Source organism: Anopheles nili, chromosome 2, assembly GCF_943737925.1.
Source record: "Anopheles nili chromosome 2, idAnoNiliSN_F5_01, whole genome shotgun sequence".
Lineage (NCBI taxonomy): Eukaryota > Metazoa > Arthropoda > Insecta > Diptera > Culicidae > Anopheles > Anopheles nili.
This window is the reverse complement of record NC_071291.1, coordinates 10,271,912-10,291,331: the sequence shown is the minus strand read 5'-3', so window position 1 is coordinate 10,291,331 and position 19,420 is coordinate 10,271,912. Positions and strand designations below refer to the sequence as shown.

The 19,420-nt window shown below is 48.0% G+C and overlaps 3 protein-coding genes across 3 annotated transcripts; 2 read left to right on the top strand and 1 right to left on the bottom strand.

Annotated features, from left to right (window-relative positions):
• The first annotated feature begins 5,935 nt into the window (after nt 1-5,935).
• LOC128731433 (acyl-CoA Delta-9 desaturase-like) lies at nt 5,936-11,320 on the top strand. Its single transcript, XM_053824555.1, has 5 exons — nt 5,936-6,640; nt 9,151-9,487; nt 10,563-10,748; nt 10,817-11,040; nt 11,134-11,320. The coding sequence occupies exons 1-5, from the start codon at nt 6,262-6,264 to the stop codon at nt 11,199-11,201; spliced, it is 1,194 nt and encodes a 397-aa protein (XP_053680530.1). The 5' UTR covers nt 5,936-6,261; the 3' UTR covers nt 11,202-11,320.
• Nucleotides 11,321-12,241: 921 nt separating this feature from the next.
• Nucleotides 12,242-15,154, top strand: LOC128721389 (stearoyl-CoA desaturase 5-like). Its single transcript, XM_053815139.1, has 4 exons — nt 12,242-12,593; nt 13,830-14,352; nt 14,416-14,639; nt 14,707-15,154. Exons 1-4 carry the CDS (start codon nt 12,242-12,244, stop codon nt 14,781-14,783), a joined length of 1,176 nt encoding a protein of 391 aa, XP_053671114.1. The 3' UTR covers nt 14,784-15,154.
• A 2,297-nt stretch (nt 15,155-17,451) lies between these two features.
• On the bottom strand, nt 17,452-18,607 carry LOC128732089 (ribosome production factor 2 homolog). The gene is made up of 3 exons (XM_053825251.1): nt 18,588-18,607; nt 18,311-18,526; nt 17,452-18,239 (listed from the first exon to the last, which is right to left on the bottom strand). Exons 1-3 carry the CDS (start codon nt 18,605-18,607, stop codon nt 17,480-17,482), a joined length of 996 nt encoding a protein of 331 aa, XP_053681226.1. The 3' UTR covers nt 17,452-17,479.
• Between the last annotated feature and the right edge of the window lie 813 nt (nt 18,608-19,420).

Below are 19,420 nucleotides of genomic sequence, written 5' to 3'. Positions count from 1 at the left end.
GAACATATACGATCAGACAAACCGTTTGTTAACTCCGCCAAAACTTCGCCAAACGGAAATGTGCAGGGTAACAGTACACATTAAGGAAGTGTGCAAAATGCTTTCGTGTTTCGTTTTTGCCGTTTTTACCGTGTCCAACGTATGAAAGTGAAACGTTGACCCAAATAATCAATCGACCATGGATCATTTGAAGACATTGACAATTTTTACAAGATCATTAGTTGCTGGCCAATTGACTGATAGCCGATAAACATGCCTGCAGAAATGTTGTTTGTAGTTAAATAAAAATACATCTTTACTATTAGTAAAAATTATTTGCCGGTCTAAAATCATAGATTAAAGATAGTCTATAATCATCGATAGTCATTAATCTGTATGGTCAAAATTATAGACTAAGCTGATCCCTTTTCCTATTACCATGGGGTCAATATATGAATTTTCTTTCACTATAACGTTCTTCATGTAAATTTTGTTTTGATTGATTTAGCTCACCAAAAACCAGCACTGTTTTTTTTTAAATATATCCAATTTGGCACAAATTGGCGGCCGAATATCGATCTTCAAGTGATTTATCGCGCTGCCATCAAGGTTGGCAGTATTCTACAGTTTGATTCACCGCTTCTCGGCCCAAGATCAAATTTTATATTGGCTTTTGCTTTACGATCACTTCACCCTTGAACTGTGTGCCTAAATCTTTAATCTAACGTACAGAACCATTTCCGAACGATGCTTAAATCATCAACCTTTTAGTAACGACTCGACAGCACAGAAAACGCTTAGTTTCCTGCATGCAAACGTGAAAATGTAAACAGGTTTCTGTCAGGACCATTATCGGTAGTCATTCTACCTCCGATGAAGGCTTTATCGATCGTTAATCTACTAACGAAACCGATGTGGTACTACCTGTACAGTACAAAAGCTCGCCGAACGAACGAATTTCCTTGAGGTCTACCGAAATCGGCAACATGCTCTTCATCAGAAGTGTGTAGAACAGGAGAAAATCTCTAGACGCACGCAACTCCCTTACCACGCAGAAACTCCGGTCTAATATCTCTAAGAAGATGATAAGTTGCCTCTTGAAAGACGTTGCTTCTGCAAAATAGACGGTTGCCAAACTATAGACGGTAGTTTGTTCTGAGAAGGTGGAATTCATGCTTTTCACAGCGAAACATGATTCGGAACCGCGTGGAATTTCACCATAAAATCGCGTTCGTTCAAGTTCGTCCCCAATGTTGTGCGATCCCCACGGTGGTTCTGTGGGAGAAATGGTCAGATACAAATTGATTCGCTAATTAACGCTAACTTACACATTTTCCTTCCCCTCTCATCACAATGCGTGACCTAACCTTGCATTGCGAAACAATGGAGACTGCCTTAGAGAACGCTGATTCGGTTCCACGCCACACCAAGGCACGAAACTCGATCGCAAAGTATTCGCAAGACCCAAAACTCAGGTTGCTCAAACGATGCAACCAACCAATGAGCGCCTGGTTGAGCATCCCTGCGGGGATAAACCACGTAAATTACATCACCACAACCACCATCGCGATCTGAGCAATCTCGAGCAGAGAATCTGCCGGCGCCGAGTGCAATGAAGTGCACCAAGGACACCGACAAACGATGGCCGTTCGATGATTTCTTGGATGCACCGGTATGTGGGAGCAAAATGGCGACTCTCCGGAGGTCCCGAGGTCACAACCCACCCCATCAAATGGTGTCACCGAGAGTAGGACATCCCCGAGGCTCTTGCGCAACAATCGCTTGAACGCTCGTTGTTTGCTCTAACGGTTGAGTTATGACGGAGGTGAATGTCAGCCCGCAACTGCTCCCAAGATGCCACTCCTCAAACCGGATCGCGGATCCAAGCGAAAGTTTTATTCATGCGCTTACTCCACGCGCACTCCACGCGCGTGGTTTAAGACCTTTCGGTGGTGGCGCGCGTGGTTCCCCTGAAATGGCGCGCTTTTGCATCTAACGGGCACCACCGTGTAGGGTCATTGCTCGCACACGTTAGGAGTCCCCAACCCCCCCTCCAATTCGGTTGCGCAACGTACCGCAGAATAACTACCCAACCGCGATTGTCCTTTGTTGCACTTGGGATCTCCCCACCCGTAAGGTTTTGGTTTGGTGCGCGAGATGGGGGTTGAATCTAGGCTAAGACGCTCGTATTTTCACCATCCACACACGCGGACCGTATGCGCACAGTGCCCGCCAGGCAAATGTATCAAAAAGTGCTCATTACGTGCGTACACCGCGAGTTATTGCGCGGTACGAGGCACCTCATTTTTTGAAGACGAAACATTACGTCACCGGCGCAAGTCCGCAAGTTGCTACATCTAATGAGACGTTGGCGCATTGCATTAACCCCGCAGCCTCAGGACTTTTGAACGTCAAACGCTGGAAGAAGGTGAAAAATAGCGCAGGGCACGATGTTTGAAAATGGCCGTTTAATCGGGCGGTTCCATAAGCAAGCGCGTGGTTTCGACGCGTCCCACGAACACGTGCTATAAAACTGTCAACTTCACGCATGTGACGTGTCATCGAAGATGCTTAATTTGAATGCGTGCCGTCCACGACATAGCAGCATCTTCTTCTTCGCCTTCGTTCGTTGTTGGGTGTTTTCGTTTTTTTTTGGGGAGGGTTTTTTTTCGATATCGATTTTCTTCCTCCTCTACCCACCCACCGGTTGCAGCTGTTTCGAAACTATGAAGGCGCGCACGCATACGAACGTGGCCGATTGTTTTGAGAAAATCATGCCCTGATCGTGCCTTCGATCAGCCCGCTCTATTACAGGCGATTCGTTCACCTGCTCACCTTCATGCTAGTTTAGCCGTGGCTATACTAATTCTCTGCGCCCCCGATTCGACGCACGCAGCCACGCGTTTGGTGGCTGATCGGGACACGATCGAGGGCTATTGTCTGGCCCAGCATCGTTGCCTGTGGTTTCCGGGTGGAACGCCATTTGTATGCGCCATCGGTAGCATCTTCCGCTCAAGGTGAAGACTAACCACACCCAAATGGTACGTGCGAGTCGACCCGTGGTGGTGTTGTCTCTCGCGTGGTCGAAGGGCACGTTGAAGGGCTTCATCTCGTGCGCCTGTACAAAATTCAAATCGAACCTAAATCCGGTGCCTGAGCCAGTTGACATAGAATATCTTCCACCAGATGTTGCGTTCCTTCGCCTCCGTTTTACTCCGGGCGTGTTTATTCAGTCCAAGTTGACGGCTTCATTACGACCGCAACGATGGCCACAGGAGCCGGTCCGTGGCCACTCGATGCCCCATAAGGCCAACACCGTGGTCAGTCAGTCGTGCGAGCAGGTGCTGGGCGCAAGTGGCGCGAATTGAGATAGCAACGGATCGTTTATCGGGCGCTTAACCGTCGATAAACCGCGTGGTCCTGCGAGTGGTGAGCAAAAAATGGTAGCGAAGCGTCAAAAATCATTAGCACAACCACAAGTCGAGCCCATGTGAGACGCGTCGCTGTCCGGGGGAGGTCCCGTAGTCGTTTTGGGGTAGCCTCCGAGGGTTTGTGTTCCTGCATTTTTTTTTTTCGTTTGGACACGACCATTTCGTCGGCTGTCGGATGAGGTGTGAAAATTAGCAATCCATCCCGAACCGGTGCGAAAGGCTGCATTTGGGGAAAAATACAAAACAAAGACAAAAGCCCAGTACATCTGATTTTGCATAAATTTGTCAATGGTCTCAGACGAGGAGATCTCGAACCCATGCGCTCTTACTGTGAGTCGAGCGGACTAAAGAAAGCAATTTTGCATATTAAGCAGCATGTTTAAGTTGCAAATTTTTGATATTTCTTCTGTCGTGTGTTCGTCATACATATATCAATTATAGGTTTTGTAATAATTGAGGAGGATTATATTTAATTTGTTAATCGTACTAGGTTTCCCAAGCAATCAAACCATTCTATCCTCCTATATGAATTTTCTTTTATCTATTGTTGCGCAAATAAAGCCCATGTAAATTGTTTAACTTTGCAGAGCGTTTATACTTCAAGGTGTGTCACTGCTCTTTTACCACCAAAGTATCCTGCATTTGGAGGCAATACGTTTTACAACCAAACCACTGAAGCCAACCTGTACACTAGTTTCCTTTGCAAGCTCCATCAGCAGTAAACCAATTAAAACAATCTATCACCAGATGATCGATTTTATCCGATTAGGTTTAAGGACGCAACGCCAAAGTAGTGGCTGGTTAACTAGGACCGTGATACGATTAGGTGATCTCACGCCGGAGGCAACTGGCCCTCACCACGATCAGGAAGAGAAGAATAAAAATACACTCCAAAAGATATATAACAATCTTCCAAGGCGAATTGACAAGCCATCAGCCAATCTAAACTCCACGTCTAACGCATGCGAGGACCTTTACCTACGCACAAAACGACTCCCAGCTTCGAGTTTTGGCCTTTCACCAAAAAAAATCCAACCACCTAACGATCCAAACGCTTCGAGCCAAACCGCTTAACTCTAGCCGTATCGTAAAATGCGAGTTTCTTTGCAAAACCCTCGACACGTAACCCTCGAGCACATGTTAGGCAGGTTGCCAGTAACAAGAGCTATTTGAGCAGCAGTACCTAGTGCTGTTCGGTGACCTCCTCTGGAAGACATTAAAATGGCTAACATATTAATTTTGAGTCCGGGAAACACAAATCCTGTCCTAGCGCTTTTCCTTTCGGTCTATTTAACCCCAGGCGGGGGTCGACAATTTCGCAACATTTGCTCGATTTTGGCTATCGAACACCGCAAACAGGTCTCTCGCTAAACAGGTTTACATTTGCTTGCTTTGCCCTAGCTTCATTTTGAACGCCCTGTTAAAAAATGTCATTCGTGAATCATAATTCGCATGGTTCTGAACGGAATTCGAAATGAATCCCTCTCCACAGATGCCGGAGCTCTCTGCCAGCACACATCGTGCGAAGCGAGCCTCTCTAGCTCACCCGTGGCACTGGCAAACAAGCGGCAGATCCGGCACCGGGCTCAAGGCGGAGTACGAAAGTCTACAACCGTATAAAAGCTTGTCCGCCCCAAACGCCCGCTCGGTTACCCAATCGCAACGATTTACAGGCGGGAAACTGATCGCTCGCGATCCAAAGGCACGTTTTTCTCGATTGGTCCGAACATTAATCATCACTGGCACTGACATTGGCGGGAACATTGACGAGACGGTGCCATCCCACCCCACTCGGGTAGCCGCTTTTGTCTCTAATTGTGACGTTCTTTGTGCGTGTCGTAAAGGTGTTTCAGTTTTGTTGGTTGATCTATCGTTACGACCTCGGCGCGTTAGAAACGCGTAGGACACGTGCGGATAACAGTTGAGGATCCTTGAACGATCCACCAAAGCTCACCCTAACAATCGTACTTTGGTTGCGAATTTTTATATATATATTTTCCTCCCATTACTGTCGCTCATTTGCGTCACTCAAGCGGAGAAAATTCGCACCCGCAATTCGCGGTACTGCGCCCATTAATCGATGACAATTAAACGCAAACCTATAACCGGTTTTCCGGTCCACGGGATATCCGTCGATCACTTTACGCGCAGCTCATCCTCACACGATTTGCGGTGCGGCTGTACCTCAAATGAGTAAGAGAGTGACGATCGCAAGCGATCAAAAGACCTACTAGTGTTGGATCTACTCGCTTTAGTACACGGCCACACCTCACGGGCCACCTCTCTGCGGCAAGGTGTTTGGATTCACCGAAATTCCACTCAAACCCACAGCCGCCACCAACCCAAAAGCGGCCGCGTATGCGCTCGAAAGAGACCGCATGCATGGACCGACCTGCGAAGCTATATAAAACCGTCGGGACGTGAGCCACCAGGCTTCTGTCTGCCATCAGACCGCGAGCCAGGCGGACGTTTTGAACCCATCCACATCCTGCACCAGTGTCGGCTGGGTTTGCCAGCTTTCAAGCCATTTGACTGTGTCGTGGGGGACCTATTGTGTAAGCGCGAAGGGACCGCGTGTAGAGGGTTGCTTCCAAAAAATCAGCCCGCGGGTTCGATCAGCTCCGGGAAAGAGAAAGCTCAAAATCCCGCCCCGAATCGGTTCGATCTCTAATACACCCCAGTGACCACTAAAGATCCAGTGACTGTGAGTAAGTGTGTGCATGCGTGGGTGTGGGTGCGTGTGTCAGCTCGTGAAGTCGTGCGTGTGTGTGTGTGTGTGTGCATTGTATGTGCCCACAGGAGTACGTGTGCATGGTGGCATAGTGATTGGTAGTGATTTGTGCACGTCAAAATGACGGTCGGCATCACGAGCACGCTGCAGTTCATTGCCGGTAATTCGGCTCAGTACATGAAACCGCAGCAACAGCAGGAGCAACAGGCGTCAGTGGGAAGCTCGAGCCACTCGGCAGCAGATAACAACAACAATGAGCTGGAGGACGATCGCACCGTGAGCAGCAAGGATCTCGACAGCTATCTTCAGCACTACAACCGCTGGCAGCAGTCCGCCTGGGGCCGGAAGCTGACCGAGCTGGTGAAGCGGTACCTTGGCTACGAGTTTGACGACGAGATCAAGTGGAACAATGTGCTGATGATCGGTACCTTCCACGTGATCGCGATAGCGTCCTTCTTGCACTACGTGTTGCAGGCCACGCTCGTCACGTATCTTTGGGGTACGTACGTAACCGGCTGAGAGGCCGTCACCTTTCGCCACCACCTTTAGAGAACACATTCGATCGCGATGATTACGTGCTTAGGGTTTAGTGAGAGGGTATTTTAGGATATTTTTTTTCACCCGATCACCTCATTGCCATCTCAAAATCGAACGTGCCAGTTGGCGAGCCATGGAGTAGTGAGGCGGAAACCAGCCGCACCAGGATATGTGCCAACCGGTTCAAATGCGCCAAATTCGCAATGGCAACGCGTAATCGAGGCAACCAATGCTCCAATAATACACGGGGGCGATGAAACTCGTTTGACTCGCTTGTAGCCCCGAAACAAACCGAACAAAAAATCACATCGCTTCTATGGTGCTGGCTGGTAAATTAGAAAGTTGTTCGAATAATAGAACCAATAGAGATTAGATCGATCGGTTACAAATGATGTTTCGCGCGGTTTCGCGGACCTTGAGAGTGCATCGAAACTAGGCTTCGCTTCTGCAGCCTCCTTATTGGATCGTTCCTTCGCTAGCCGCGACTGATCGCGAGTTGAGTTTGTCATTCACGATGCGGACGTAGAAAAGGCGATCAATCAACCGTTGCACTCGAAACTGCCCACCGGAGGTCTTTACAAACGAGCTGAATGAGATCTCATCCGAATAGATTTTGCGATTTAGCCGTACAAGCGACTTCCATTCTCCTGCATCGGAAGGTCACACGGAAACAATGACACCAAGGTTGGTTCCAACATGGGACAAACGATCGTAAAGCGTTAGGAAAATCAAATGTTGTCCGTTTATGCACCGTAAGGCTTGACGAATTTCATGACATAAATTGGAGAGCCACCGAATTTTGTGCAAGCATATTCGAACGCGCTCGGTTATATGGCGCAAAATTTGCATTCATGTTTGAACCTACCTCCAAATGTAGGCGAATCCTTGCACAATCCGTCTTCCATTAACAGGATGCTTTGGTGTAGGATGCTATTTTTGAGGCATGCTTGAATTAGAAATTTAAATAATATATCCATCCTGCACGCCTTATCGTCCATTTAGCAACGCAAAGACCAAAGTGGCATCCGTCCGTTTGAATGCACCGAAGAGATATGAATTTATTTGTTTATCAGATGTGCCGTTTTTTTTGTTTGTTGCGTCGATGACCTCTTTCGAACGTCACCAGTTGACGATGCATCCAATTGGCGCATCCTCTTCACTGTCATCGCCGTATTTTGCCTTCGACAGCTTCCAAGTCGGCGACGTCGGACTTTGGACGGAATCCGCCTAAAATATGCATCCTTAAAACACGCGGCGCTAATATCGTTGCCGGTTGGGGCGTTACAAAAAAAAAGCATGCATATTGAAATGTGTGCCTCAGGCGTGCCGTTAAATTTGGTATCGCATCGAAACACCGTTCAGCCGAAACCTCAAACTGGGCTATAAATAAAACAAGGACACTCGAGGGCGAGAGTCGTAAGCGTGGTACATGGCACTCCTCATATGCATCGGTATCCAATGCACTGTGATAAATGTGTGAATATTAATAACCATTTGTCTGTTTGGTTTTTTATTGCGGTGTTGGTCAGACTAATGTCAGCGACCGTTGCTATGCCGCTCAGGAGTTTAAAGGAGTACAAATTTGATCACTCCCTCCTCGATGACGGTACCTAGTTATGGGTTGCCATTATGGAGCTAAGCAAAACATAACCTCAAAAAAAAAAGCTCCCTCTCAAACAAAACACACCGTCCGTGGCGCAGAGTCCCTTCCGAATCGGCAAGTGGCCAGCCCTGCAACACCTCAAAAAACACGTTTCGTCAAAGCGGGAGCCCCCAAAACAACCGCTCCATTGTTGTGCGTGTGTGCTTTGTTTTCTTCTTCTCTCCTGGGGTGTTCGCTTTAGCTGGCCAAAAAGAAGAAGAAAAAAACAGCCCACTTGGTTAGGGCCTTAACGTGCACCACGATTAACGTAACGTAACAGCTGATCGAATTTCGAAACGTGACATAAATCATTGCCCGATGGAAGAGAAACGCAAATGAAATCGAAAACTCGCCCCCTTGTCCCGGACAGCCTTCCCTCCGGTCCAGAGTCCACGTTTCCCCCCTCTCTACGCACTCCGGTAGTGTTATGCTGTCAAAAAACGAAGATGCCATCGCAGACGATGAGTGAGGATGGAGTGAAGATCATCATCCCAACAACCACGCCGTCTGCCGTTTAGGTGATGATCGATGTCAGCATTGCGCAGCATCTGCATACTCACCTCACCTGTAGCTTCACCTGGCTGCAGTGCAAATTTTGGGGTTGTTTTTGTTCGCAAAAGCAAAACGCTCGTCGATTAAGACATCGATCATGGCACAGGCATATGCACAATGCTTTGGGCTTTACACTCGCGTGGAATGCCTGTACATCGTTGGGTGCGGGAAAAAAAAATACCCACATTCGCGTGCTCACGTCATCGTCATCGATCTCATCATCACCATCGATCGGTATTTCCTAACACTCCTCTAACTTCAACCCTGCTTTTCCACAGGTTTCTTCATCGGTGGTTGCGCCGGATTCGGCGTGACTGGTGGTGTGCACCGCCTCTGGTGTCACCGCTCGTACAAAGCGAAGCTGCCCCTGCGCATCATTCTGATGTGCTGCTACTCGATCGCCGGCCAGAACACGATCTACGATTGGGTGCGGGATCACCGCATCCACCACAAGTACTCGGAAACGGACGGTGATCCACACAACGCGAACCGGGGCTTCCTGTATGCGCACGTCGGCTGGCTGATGCTTCGGAAGCACCCGGAGTGCATCAAGAAGGGCCGCCTGATCGATATGTCGGACATCGTCAGTGATCCGGTTGTGCAGTTCCATCACAAGTACGTAAGCGTGTCTCCTTCCGGCGAGCCGGTATAACCTACCGTCCCATTAACCGTGACATTGCCCCCTCGTGTGGGCGCCTTGCAAAGCTGTCGGGTGATTACGTGCCCGCTTAAAATTCCATTAGCAAATTGCGCTCGTTCGCTGGCCGTTGCGATGAGAGACGGCGCCTAAATGTAGGCACCACGCGGTGCACCAATGATCGTTCGTTCGCTTGGGCCCAGCCACCCTATTGATTGTGACCTTCAGGCGGGCGGGAAAAGCTCACCCCACTCTGCCAGCGTGCTGCCAGAGCTAAAGCGTATCGAGCAGCGAATGGATTAGCTATTATCTAACGCTGGCAGTTTGGCCGTGTCAGATTGAGGCGCTATTTTTGCCTACCTTTCGAACGACCACGGACGGCTGTTGACAAACACTCAAGGAGCCGCACCTTTGCTGCGTTTGTTTTAGACTATTGTGCATCCCTCGTCAATCTGCCTCCATTCTCGTGTTCATAACGCTTCCAATGAAACGCTGCGGATGAGGTAGCCATTTTTGGACCGAACGCAAGGTCGCGGTGTCGATGTGCAAACGTTTTCTCTTATGCATCGAAGATGCGTCAGGCCGTGCCTAGTTGTGCGATTCGCGGTGGCATCAGTGAGTGCGATTAATCTGAATAAGGGGAGGAACTGGTGGTGCTGAAAATTTACATCGACAGTTAGTTAACACGCGTCACTTTCAACACTAGCCCTTGACATCTTCGAAAGGTGCGAATTGTGGTGTTGCACCGTCTCGGTTGGTTGGATTAATCGTGCCGTTGCTACTAATCAAACGAAGGCGACATGTATACTAACTCTCAATCCGAGCTTTCCAGAAGGTCACTTTGGTCGATATGGTTGCGCCGTAATTTACGAACTTCTTCCATTATCAAAGACAAAAACTACACCTTTATTGGAATGCGTTTGTTGATGCTGATGCTAAATATACTTCTTTTTATCGGCATCTAAATTTATTCCTTCTAATGGAACTGGTTGCTTTTTCGAAAATCTGCATAAAATACACACAACTTACCCACCAATTCGATCACTTCGGCAGGAATTTTGTGCTGATGAAACTGCTGTTCTGCTTCTTCCTACCGACATTCATCCCGTGGTACTACTTTGGCGAGTCGTTCCTGATGTCCTTTTTCAGCCAGTGCTTCGTCCGGTACGTCCTGAGTCTGAACTTTACCTGGTTGGTTAACAGTGCCGCTCACCTTTACGGTCACCATCCGTACGACAAGTAAGCACGCAACGGAAGTATGAAGCAGGAAAAAAGTTACGATCCCTTTTGGCTGCTCTCCTTGACAGGCGCATCAATCCTGCGGAAAACCGTGCAGTTTCCGTGGTTGCTATGGGCGAGGGATGGCACAACTATCACCACGTGTTCCCGTGGGACTACAAGGCGGCTGAGCTGGGCAATTATTCTGTCAACGTGACCACATTCTGGTTGGACGTGTTCTCCAAGATCGGTTGGGCGTACGATCTGAAGGAACCATCGAAGGATCTGGTGCGAAGGACGATCGCGAAATACGGTAAGTACACCCTTCTAGGCATCTGTGAACCCAATCCTATTTTGGCTGGATGATTTTCTGAGGTTTTTTTTTTCTCTCTTCATTTCCTTACAGGCGATGGCACACACATTACCGCCCGGATCGGGCACATGGAGGAGGTTCCGGCACCGGACGACTCCTAACGGACGTCGTGTTCATCGCATGCCAAAGTTATCCCCACAGATATTGCCCTCTTTCACCCAGCTGTCAGGTTGTTGTTTTTTAAAAAAAAGCTACTTTACTTTATAATAAACATCTCCTTAAAAACAAAACTGTCCGCATTTGAGTCCGTCGTCATGATCATCGTTTCGTCATCGTTTGCTAAGGAAAGTGGGCTTGTTTTAAGCTCCAAAAATAACAAACTGCACCAAATATCGACCCCTTTCGCTTCCGTCCAGGCCATGCGCCATCGTCTCGGTTGTTTGACTGCACAAAGCTTATTTTCGCTTCTCCATTATCTAAGCAAACGCTTATCGTGGCGTTCGTTCACAATTGCTGCAGCCTCCCTAAGATGCAGTAACTCAGCCCAAAAACACGAGCCTTCGAATCGAGCTTACGCCTTTCGGAAAGCTCGCATGTTAGTGTGAGTGGTGCTGTATTTTTGGGGGGATGAAAATTTAGATCCACCTCCCAGTGGGTGACAACGAAAAGCGATGCGAGTGCCGGTGTGGCTGGGAACCCAACCCGGTCCGTACGCCGGTGTGCGTATGGGTTCCACGAGCCTGCGAAATGTTATATATATATAAAAGCCTCCCCAGTGGCCCCACAAGGCACAAATTTTGCTGACCCCAAGCGAACAGCGTCACAGCCACCCGAAAGACGCGCGCGCGAGCGCAGAAGATCAACCAGTTCTTGAAGTGTGAAATAGCTTTAAGGCTAACTCCGGTGGCGTATGAATTTGGTGACTTCCCGGGATCGAGACCGGACGGTGCGTGTGCGAACGTGACATCTAACCTGCGATCGTGTATGTGTGTGTGTGGCTGTGTGCGAGTGAATATTTGTGCGTGTACCTAGCGAATACCGGATAAGCCAGAATTCCAAGGCTAATTTGAAGCTCGTCACTCGAGGAGTGGGAGTGAACGCACCAAGTGCGAATCCGTTTGGTGATCGCCCGTTAGTTGCGATCGCGTCGCGACAGTGTAAACGCCTGCTGATTGTTGTTCCCACCATTGCTGAAGACACCATGACGGTCGCAACTACGACCGAAACCGTCCCGGGCATGGTGCTCGGGGCGCAAGACGTCCAGCTGAAGAACGCATCCGGTGCTAACGATCTGAACAACAACTTTAACGGGATGAGCGACAGCAAGGGCATCACCGATCAGGATCTGGACAGCTATCTGCAGCACTACAACAAGTGGCAGCAGAGCCGAGCCGGTCGTGCCCTGCAACAGTGGATCGCGGATCATTTGGGGTTGAAGTTTGATGCCGAGATCAAGTGGAAGAATGTCGCGATGATCGGTGGTTTGCACCTGACAACGGTGGTGATGTTCTTCAAGTACGTCTGGTACTCGACGCTTACGACGTGGATGTGGGGTAAGTTTGGCCGTGATAGAAAAGTTGGTGCAAACGTGTGAGGTGAAAACGGTCATAAAAATTTTGCTGGGGTCGTAAATTGGTGAATCTAAAATTCCGATCGCCATCTTCGCGCGAATCAACGCTTCCTGTTCCATCTCATATCTAAGCGATCAAGCGCCAGTTCGCGGAGGAGCATTACCTGTTTTTCCAGCATAAACAGGTCGTTTCTAACCTTCACGCATCTATGATCAGGCTCCGATTTCGTAGCGCTGGTCAAACTAGTAACTTTTCCGCAAAACAACCCCCTCCAGAGCCGATGTTGCGATGCCAACAACATTTCGGCATGTTGCGTACGTCCAGGCAGATGAGGCGGATGTCTAGAATCTTCGAAACGTCGAAGAAGAAAAAAAAACCCCACACAACGGCATTGTGCGAATCGTATGCAAATTGACCGTGGGCATTAATTTCAAAGTCGGTTCGAAGTGAAATTTATCTGCAAACTAGAAAACACCAAGCCGTTATGGATGGTGGACGACGTCTCCGAACCTCGAAAAGCGCCCCGTCACCCGGACGCGTTGGTATTATAATTTTAAATTTCTTATCTCTGTGCTTAAGTTGCCTGTGCTGGTGTATGGGAGCAAAAATCGCACACCACCTTTTCTTTTTGGTCTTTACCTCGGGTGACGTAGCTCCGAAAAAAACAGGTTTGTTAGCAAAACCTTGCGTCACGAGCCGAACTCTTACAAACCCGAACGCGCGAGCGGATGGCAATTAAATTGACATTAGAAGGAACTCGAGCTGGCGAAAAGCAAACAGTCCACACCGAAGGGTTTTCCCAAAGGAAACGGCTCAAGGTGACATCGAAAGTATCGCGCCTCCAAGCGAACGGGAACATTCTGCACGCTCTGAAATGGCTCTGAAAGCGAGGAGGGACTTTAGAAAGATGCCATCGGTTTCGCTACGGAGATTGACATCCGTTCCGATCCGTGATGGCATAAGCGAAGCCGTCACATGCCCGTGCACAAACGGCGCAGTTGGGTTGTGATGGAAATTTTGGGGCCACATTTTCGTTACGCCCAAATTACCCGCGTGCATCCGGTCGCGGGCTGATATGTGTTACCGAAACGGTCACGCTGTGTGGCCACACGGCTCCTTAAGACACCGTCGTTTCGTTTGCTTAAACAGGCCGCCGGTGTCATCTAACCATGTGGGTGATTACGTGATTTGCTTTATTTTTGATACGTTTCACCGTAGGTTTCTTCGTGGGTGGCTGTGCTGGGCTCGGTGTTACAGGTGGAGCCCATCGGCTGTGGACACACCGGGCGTATAAGGCGAAACTACCCCTGCGCATTATCCTGATGTGCTGCTACTGCATGGCGGGTCAGAACAGTCTGTACGATTGGGTGCGCGATCACCGCATCCATCACAAGTACTCCGAGACGGATGCCGACCCGCACAACTCGAACCGGGGATTCTTCTACGCCCATGTTGGCTGGCTGCTACTCCGGAAGCACCCGGAATGCATCAAAAAGGGCCGGCTGATCGATATGTCGGACGTGCTTGGTGATCCCGTGATCCAGTTCCACCAGCGGTACTTCATGGCGCTAAAGTTCCTGTTCACGTTCATCATACCGTCCATGGTGCCGTGGTTGTTCCTTGGAGAACCGTTGTACCTGTCATTCCTCGCCAACTGTCTGCTGCGGAACGTGCTGACGCTTAACTTCACCTGGCTTGTGAACAGTGCGGCCCACATTTACGGTAACAAGCCGTACGACAGGTGAGTGTGATCTTGCAGCCCACTGTGCTCACTCTGCAGCGTTCTAATCGATCTTCTTCACAGCCGCATCCGACCGGCGGAGAACAAAGCCGTCTCGATCGTGGCGATGGGTGAAGGATGGCACAACTATCACCACGTGTTCCCGTGGGACTACAAAGCGGCCGAACTGGGCAATTACTCCGCCAACGTGACCACATTCTTTCTGGACGTGTTCTCCAAACTTGGTTTGGCGTACGATATGAAGGAACCGTCGAAGGAACTCGTTCGCAGGACGCTGGAGAAGTACGGTAAGCATCCGCTGTCCTTTGGGTTTTCCGGCTTTCCCGGACACTAAGGTTGTGTTGCATTCCGCAGGCGATGGTACCCACATCACGACACCGATCGGACACCTGAAGGAGGTTCCCGAGGAGGAACCGGCCAAGAGCAGATGAGTCCGTAACGTCACACCCTCGATCTGCTAGATCGGTGGAAGATGCAACAACACGACGCATGGGGAAACTACTCGATTTCACAACCGGAAACTGATACTGAAGCACACCCCATCCCCCATGTGCGTCGTGCGTGCTCGAGACACACACACACACACACGCAAATAGGCCGTACGCCGTAGCCACACCAAATTAACCTCCAATGATCGGGCGCTTTCGGCGCCATCTTTTGGAGGGGAGCATCTCATTCTGCGAACTGACACGTGCAAGGGCGTAACGGAGGACGGAACCTAGCGGAGCGGGTTGATTTAAGCGATTGGGACTAAGCTTTTTTATTTTTTTAATTAAATAAACAATCTATAGACTGCCTGGAGGAAGAGGTGTTGCGAAATGTTGCGTTTCTCTACCCGTGTCTCTAGAGCGCGATGGGTTTCGTTAATTTGCAATTCGCCCCATTTAACACAAAGCTCCGAAGGAAGCGGGGTTGGAATTCGGACCGAGGGTTTCTTCCCACCATAACGCAGCCCCAGCGCGAAGGGTGTTGTTTCACGGACCAAACATACACCGACCCAGAGCAGAGAGTCACAACTTGACACTCGGTGACACGCCAAAGACAAAAGGTTCGCTTTCGTTTCACGAGATTAAGCAGCCGTTCCGTGGTGGGGGAAAATGATGATGGGTGGGTGGGTGGAAGAGAGGTAGCGGGTGCACCGGTCCACACCGTTCCGCACCGGTTCCATCCGTTTGGGGCACACGGCGAACGTAATCACGGCCGGTGGTGATTGCGAAAAGCGTCTGTTCCCAGCGGCGAATCAGCCCAAATGGCGCTGCCCAAAATGGCGGCCCCAACGCTCGACCGATCAGCTGCGTCACCAGTTTGTGGACCGACCCCGAGCGGCTGCAAGATTGGTTTTAAAAATTCAAAAAAAAAACACATCACACGAAACAAGAAGCAGCCAAGCAGAAGTCAACCCAAAACAAAGCGAAATAACACAACTCTGAGAAGAAGAAGAGAAGAAAAAAGCTCAACCAGCTGGGCTTCAGATCGGAGTCTTTTTGGGGAGGGCGAGTGAGGCTGCTCGTTTCCGCCTCGAATTTAGAGCGCGCATGACCTTCAAGAGATTGTGTGTGCGTGTGTGTGTGTTTTTTTTGTTGGCTTTGTTTTGTTTGACTTCGATTTAACTCGGTGCAAGGTTTTGCGTTTCCCCAAAAGAGAACCCAAGCTAAGGTGCGTTGTGTTTTGGCTGCGGAGGACGCTTCTATCGATCTTGTTTTTTTTGGGGTTAATGAATTCCACTACCAAATTCACTTCTCCAACTCGCACGGTTCGGTCCCTACGAGAACCTTCTTCCGATAACGCAGATTCGAGGTTTTCATGATTAGTGTCGTAGCCTTGAGAAGCGCACACATGATTTACTACTTCCTGTAACATCAACCGAAGGCCAATGCAGTGGCGCGGATGGTTTGAGAATGCAGCTCAGAGGATGTCGTTTTTTTTTTGCTTAATCCTTGATACACCCACCCCACCTGTGCCGATGTCGCGTGTAAGACTCAAGGGTATGAATGAAAGCCCAACTGACCCCCATTCAGCATGCCATTTCCCGGTGTCACTTGCCAGGAAGCGACCGCACGTCTGCCACGCCGTCTAGCGTAACTGCTTCAACGGACTATCAAAACAAAAAAAGGTTCAAAAAAACGTCCCCCTACCGTGGGTATGAACGAGTAACGGTACTCGTTGTAGTTTCATTACTCCGCACTTAGCTCGTGTAAGGAAAACCGGTTTTGTCCGAGGCGCCAGTACGTGACGATCGCACAGCAGGGTTATGACTCCGTGTACGGGTTTTTATACCACTGTACGAGCAATTATCGGTCATTACTCGGATCAGCTGGTTTCATTCAATAACTCACCTTGTGTTTGTTCGTTTTTTTTTGCAGCGACAAAACCCCGTTTGCTCGCAGAAGGTTCTTCTTTCTCGTTTATTAGTAAAACTAGGTGAAAAATTATGTGCAATTCAAAAGCGTTTTCAAATGTAATATGTAGGAAACAATTTTCTACACAACTTATTAGTTAATTTTTTTAGTCTGGTCCACTAGTCGAATTTTGCACTCTATCAAAAATTCAAATTGAACTCAAATCAATTATGAACAATGGTTTTTTATGCTCAACGGATTGCATAGATTTTTTTTTCCTTAAACATAGAGCTTGCAATCAAGCTTGTATACAATGGGGATGAAGAGCATGCCAAAGCTTTTTTAATAAAAGCTTTAACTCCAATTTTCCAATCCTTTTTTCAATTTAAGCTTTTTACGTTACCTTGATCTTAATGTTGTTTTATAAAATTATGCTAATAGCCAGGTGAAGCCAATTCTATTGACTTTTTCATGGGAAAACTGCAAATGTTCGTTTGGCACGAAACGTGTCAAGTAAATATGATGCTCTTTATACACACAGTGTTGACGAAAATGAATGTGCTACTGCCAACGATCATGCATTTGATGAAACAGGTGATCAGGAATTTCCAGGATATTGTGAATTGTAACGCTTTGATTTTTTTCGAAATGTATTTGGGCTTCAGTACAATTTTATAGCTGGGGTTAGCAAAATTAACCATTGAAAATACTATCTTAATCGTATTAATTTGCATTGTATTATGAATGCATTATATTTCATTCCAATAAGCGTACAATTATTGTTCCTATTACTCTCCATCCCCGCTGTCCACATCCATGCCTTCACCGTCCTCAGCATTCGATTCACCATCCATGGTCTCATCCCCACCATCCGTAGAGGTCCGTTTTCGTTTGTTCAATTTTTCCGCACGCTTCTCCTCGGCCGTTTTTCGCAGACCCTTCATCTTTCTCGTTTGCAGAGTGTTGATGTCCTGCTTTCCGACGTGCACTCTTCCATGCACGTTGCCCAGACCATCGCGCGATATGTTCTTCTTTTTGGCCGCCTTCAGAATGGCTGGTTGCTTCATCGCGACCTTGTACAGATTATCTGACGCTATCTTCGTGCGACGAATCGACAGATCCAACGATGGGCCCATTTCAACCAGCTCGATTCTAGGCGTTCGCTGACCACTCTTTTTCAGTTGGATGCGATACGACCGTATCAGGATAGTCAGGTCGTCGGTTAGAGTGAAACTCAACACGTGCTCTATGCCTTGCAGACGAATGGAATCGATTTGATCGATGCGGAACATATCCAACAGCAAGCTCTTGATCCGTCGCAGCTCTTCCGTCAGCTTCCACTTGTACCCATTGAAAACTATGACCGGTTTTGTGAACTGTGAAATTTTCTCCGTCTTGAACTTTTCCAGCGCCGTGTAGTTGTCGATGCCGAGTTCAATCATATCCAGTACCTGTTCGTCGTACATGCGTCCCATAATCAAATTGTTAGGACGCTTTTTTGTGGTAGATCCAAACAAAAACAGATGACAGTCATTCGTTTTTGCCAAGCTAAATAAGCAGCAAAATAAACGTATTAATGGCGCTATTGCTTCCCACATGCGGTGTATTATTTTACGTACTGTTCCAGTGGTGTGGCGTCTTCGAATGGGGTAACATCGTTATTTCGCCTCATCAAGCGTGCGTTGGGTTTCTTGAGAAGGTTTAAATCTTTCAACGCTTGCCGAATTTCATTGGAGCATTTTCGGCCTTCCATAATCAGGGTCTTCTTTAGGTTTTCTATAGTTTTTGGTTCTCGCTCCTCTAACGCCTTTTTACCCTTGCGGGTCGCAGGTTTTCTGTAAACACAAGCAATATGGTACACATCTCACATAGTTTCCCTCTACCATTACGTCTTACTTTATTCGCATCGAAGCCATGATTATCAAGTAACAGTTTCTACACTAACAATTAGCAACAATTGAGTTGCTAGTTTACGAATTCTTATTCAAAAATATAATCTTTTCGGCCGGTAAATGATACTTGTTTACTATGAGTAGCCACGTGCGGAAAACATCAGAACCAAGCTTTAAATACTTGGTCGGGTTGGATCATACCATTCGTTCACCGACAAATCGATTTTTCTGCTGACAGTTTCAAGAAAACAGGAATTCCCGGCATTAAATTTATAGATAGTCAATAGGAACATAAAGTGCATGTAATAACTATGCATATGAGACATTTTTATCAATCGTCAATCGAGTATAAAACTTACGTAGAATTACTTAATCTTCCTAAAAGTTAACGATCAAATATCGCATGAAAACGATCTTCTGCCGAGAGAACGTTCGCCTGATACGTAAAATATACAAAAACATAAGATATCGCTACACAAATATAAAGTTTTTGGTTGTTTATGAACAGTTATTTTCATTTTTTACGAATTTTGTAATTCATCATGATGGATATGACTTATATACCTTGGTCGAAGCATAAATTTCAGGTGCAAGCATCGCGTCCTCCGCTGAGGACGAACATAGCTGTCAATTTGAGAGCTCAGCGGCGTTGACGTATACACTGCTGCCAACCTAAGCCTTTTGGAGAAAACTCCGATCAGTGGAAAAAAACGTCGGTAACGTCGTATCCGTTTCGTATGAGCGAAATCTTACGTTAAGTTGTGCAAAAGTACAGCTGAAGTGCATTTTTCGTGCTTGCCAAAGTGTTGACTTCGGTCACGGTGTGGTTGCAGAGAC

Excerpts from the sequence above, each read along its gene's own strand:
- LOC128731433 (XM_053824555.1), top strand. The coding sequence starts at position 6,262 with ATGACGGTCGGCATCACGAGCACGCTGCAGTTCATTGCCGGTAATTCG. Across the intron at positions 10,749-10,816 it reads GGTCACCATCCGTACGACAA|GCGCATCAATCCTGCGGAAA; the intron begins GTAAGCACGCAA and ends TCTCCTTGACAG. Across the intron at positions 11,041-11,133 it reads AAGGACGATCGCGAAATACG|GCGATGGCACACACATTACC; the intron begins GTAAGTACACCC and ends ATTTCCTTACAG.
- LOC128721389 (XM_053815139.1), top strand. The coding sequence starts at position 12,242 with ATGACGGTCGCAACTACGACCGAAACCGTCCCGGGCATGGTGCTCGGG. Across the intron at positions 12,594-13,829 it reads GCTTACGACGTGGATGTGGG|GTTTCTTCGTGGGTGGCTGT; the intron begins GTAAGTTTGGCC and ends GTTTCACCGTAG. Across the intron at positions 14,640-14,706 it reads CAGGACGCTGGAGAAGTACG|GCGATGGTACCCACATCACG; the intron begins GTAAGCATCCGC and ends TGCATTCCGCAG.
- LOC128732089 (XM_053825251.1), bottom strand. The coding sequence starts at position 18,607 with ATGGCTTCGATGCGAATAAA. Across the intron at positions 18,527-18,587 it reads ATGGCTTCGATGCGAATAAA|AAAACCTGCGACCCGCAAGG; the intron begins GTAAGACGTAAT and ends TTGTGTTTACAG. Across the intron at positions 18,240-18,310 it reads GACGCCACACCACTGGAACA|CTTGGCAAAAACGAATGACT; the intron begins GTACGTAAAATA and ends CTGCTTATTTAG.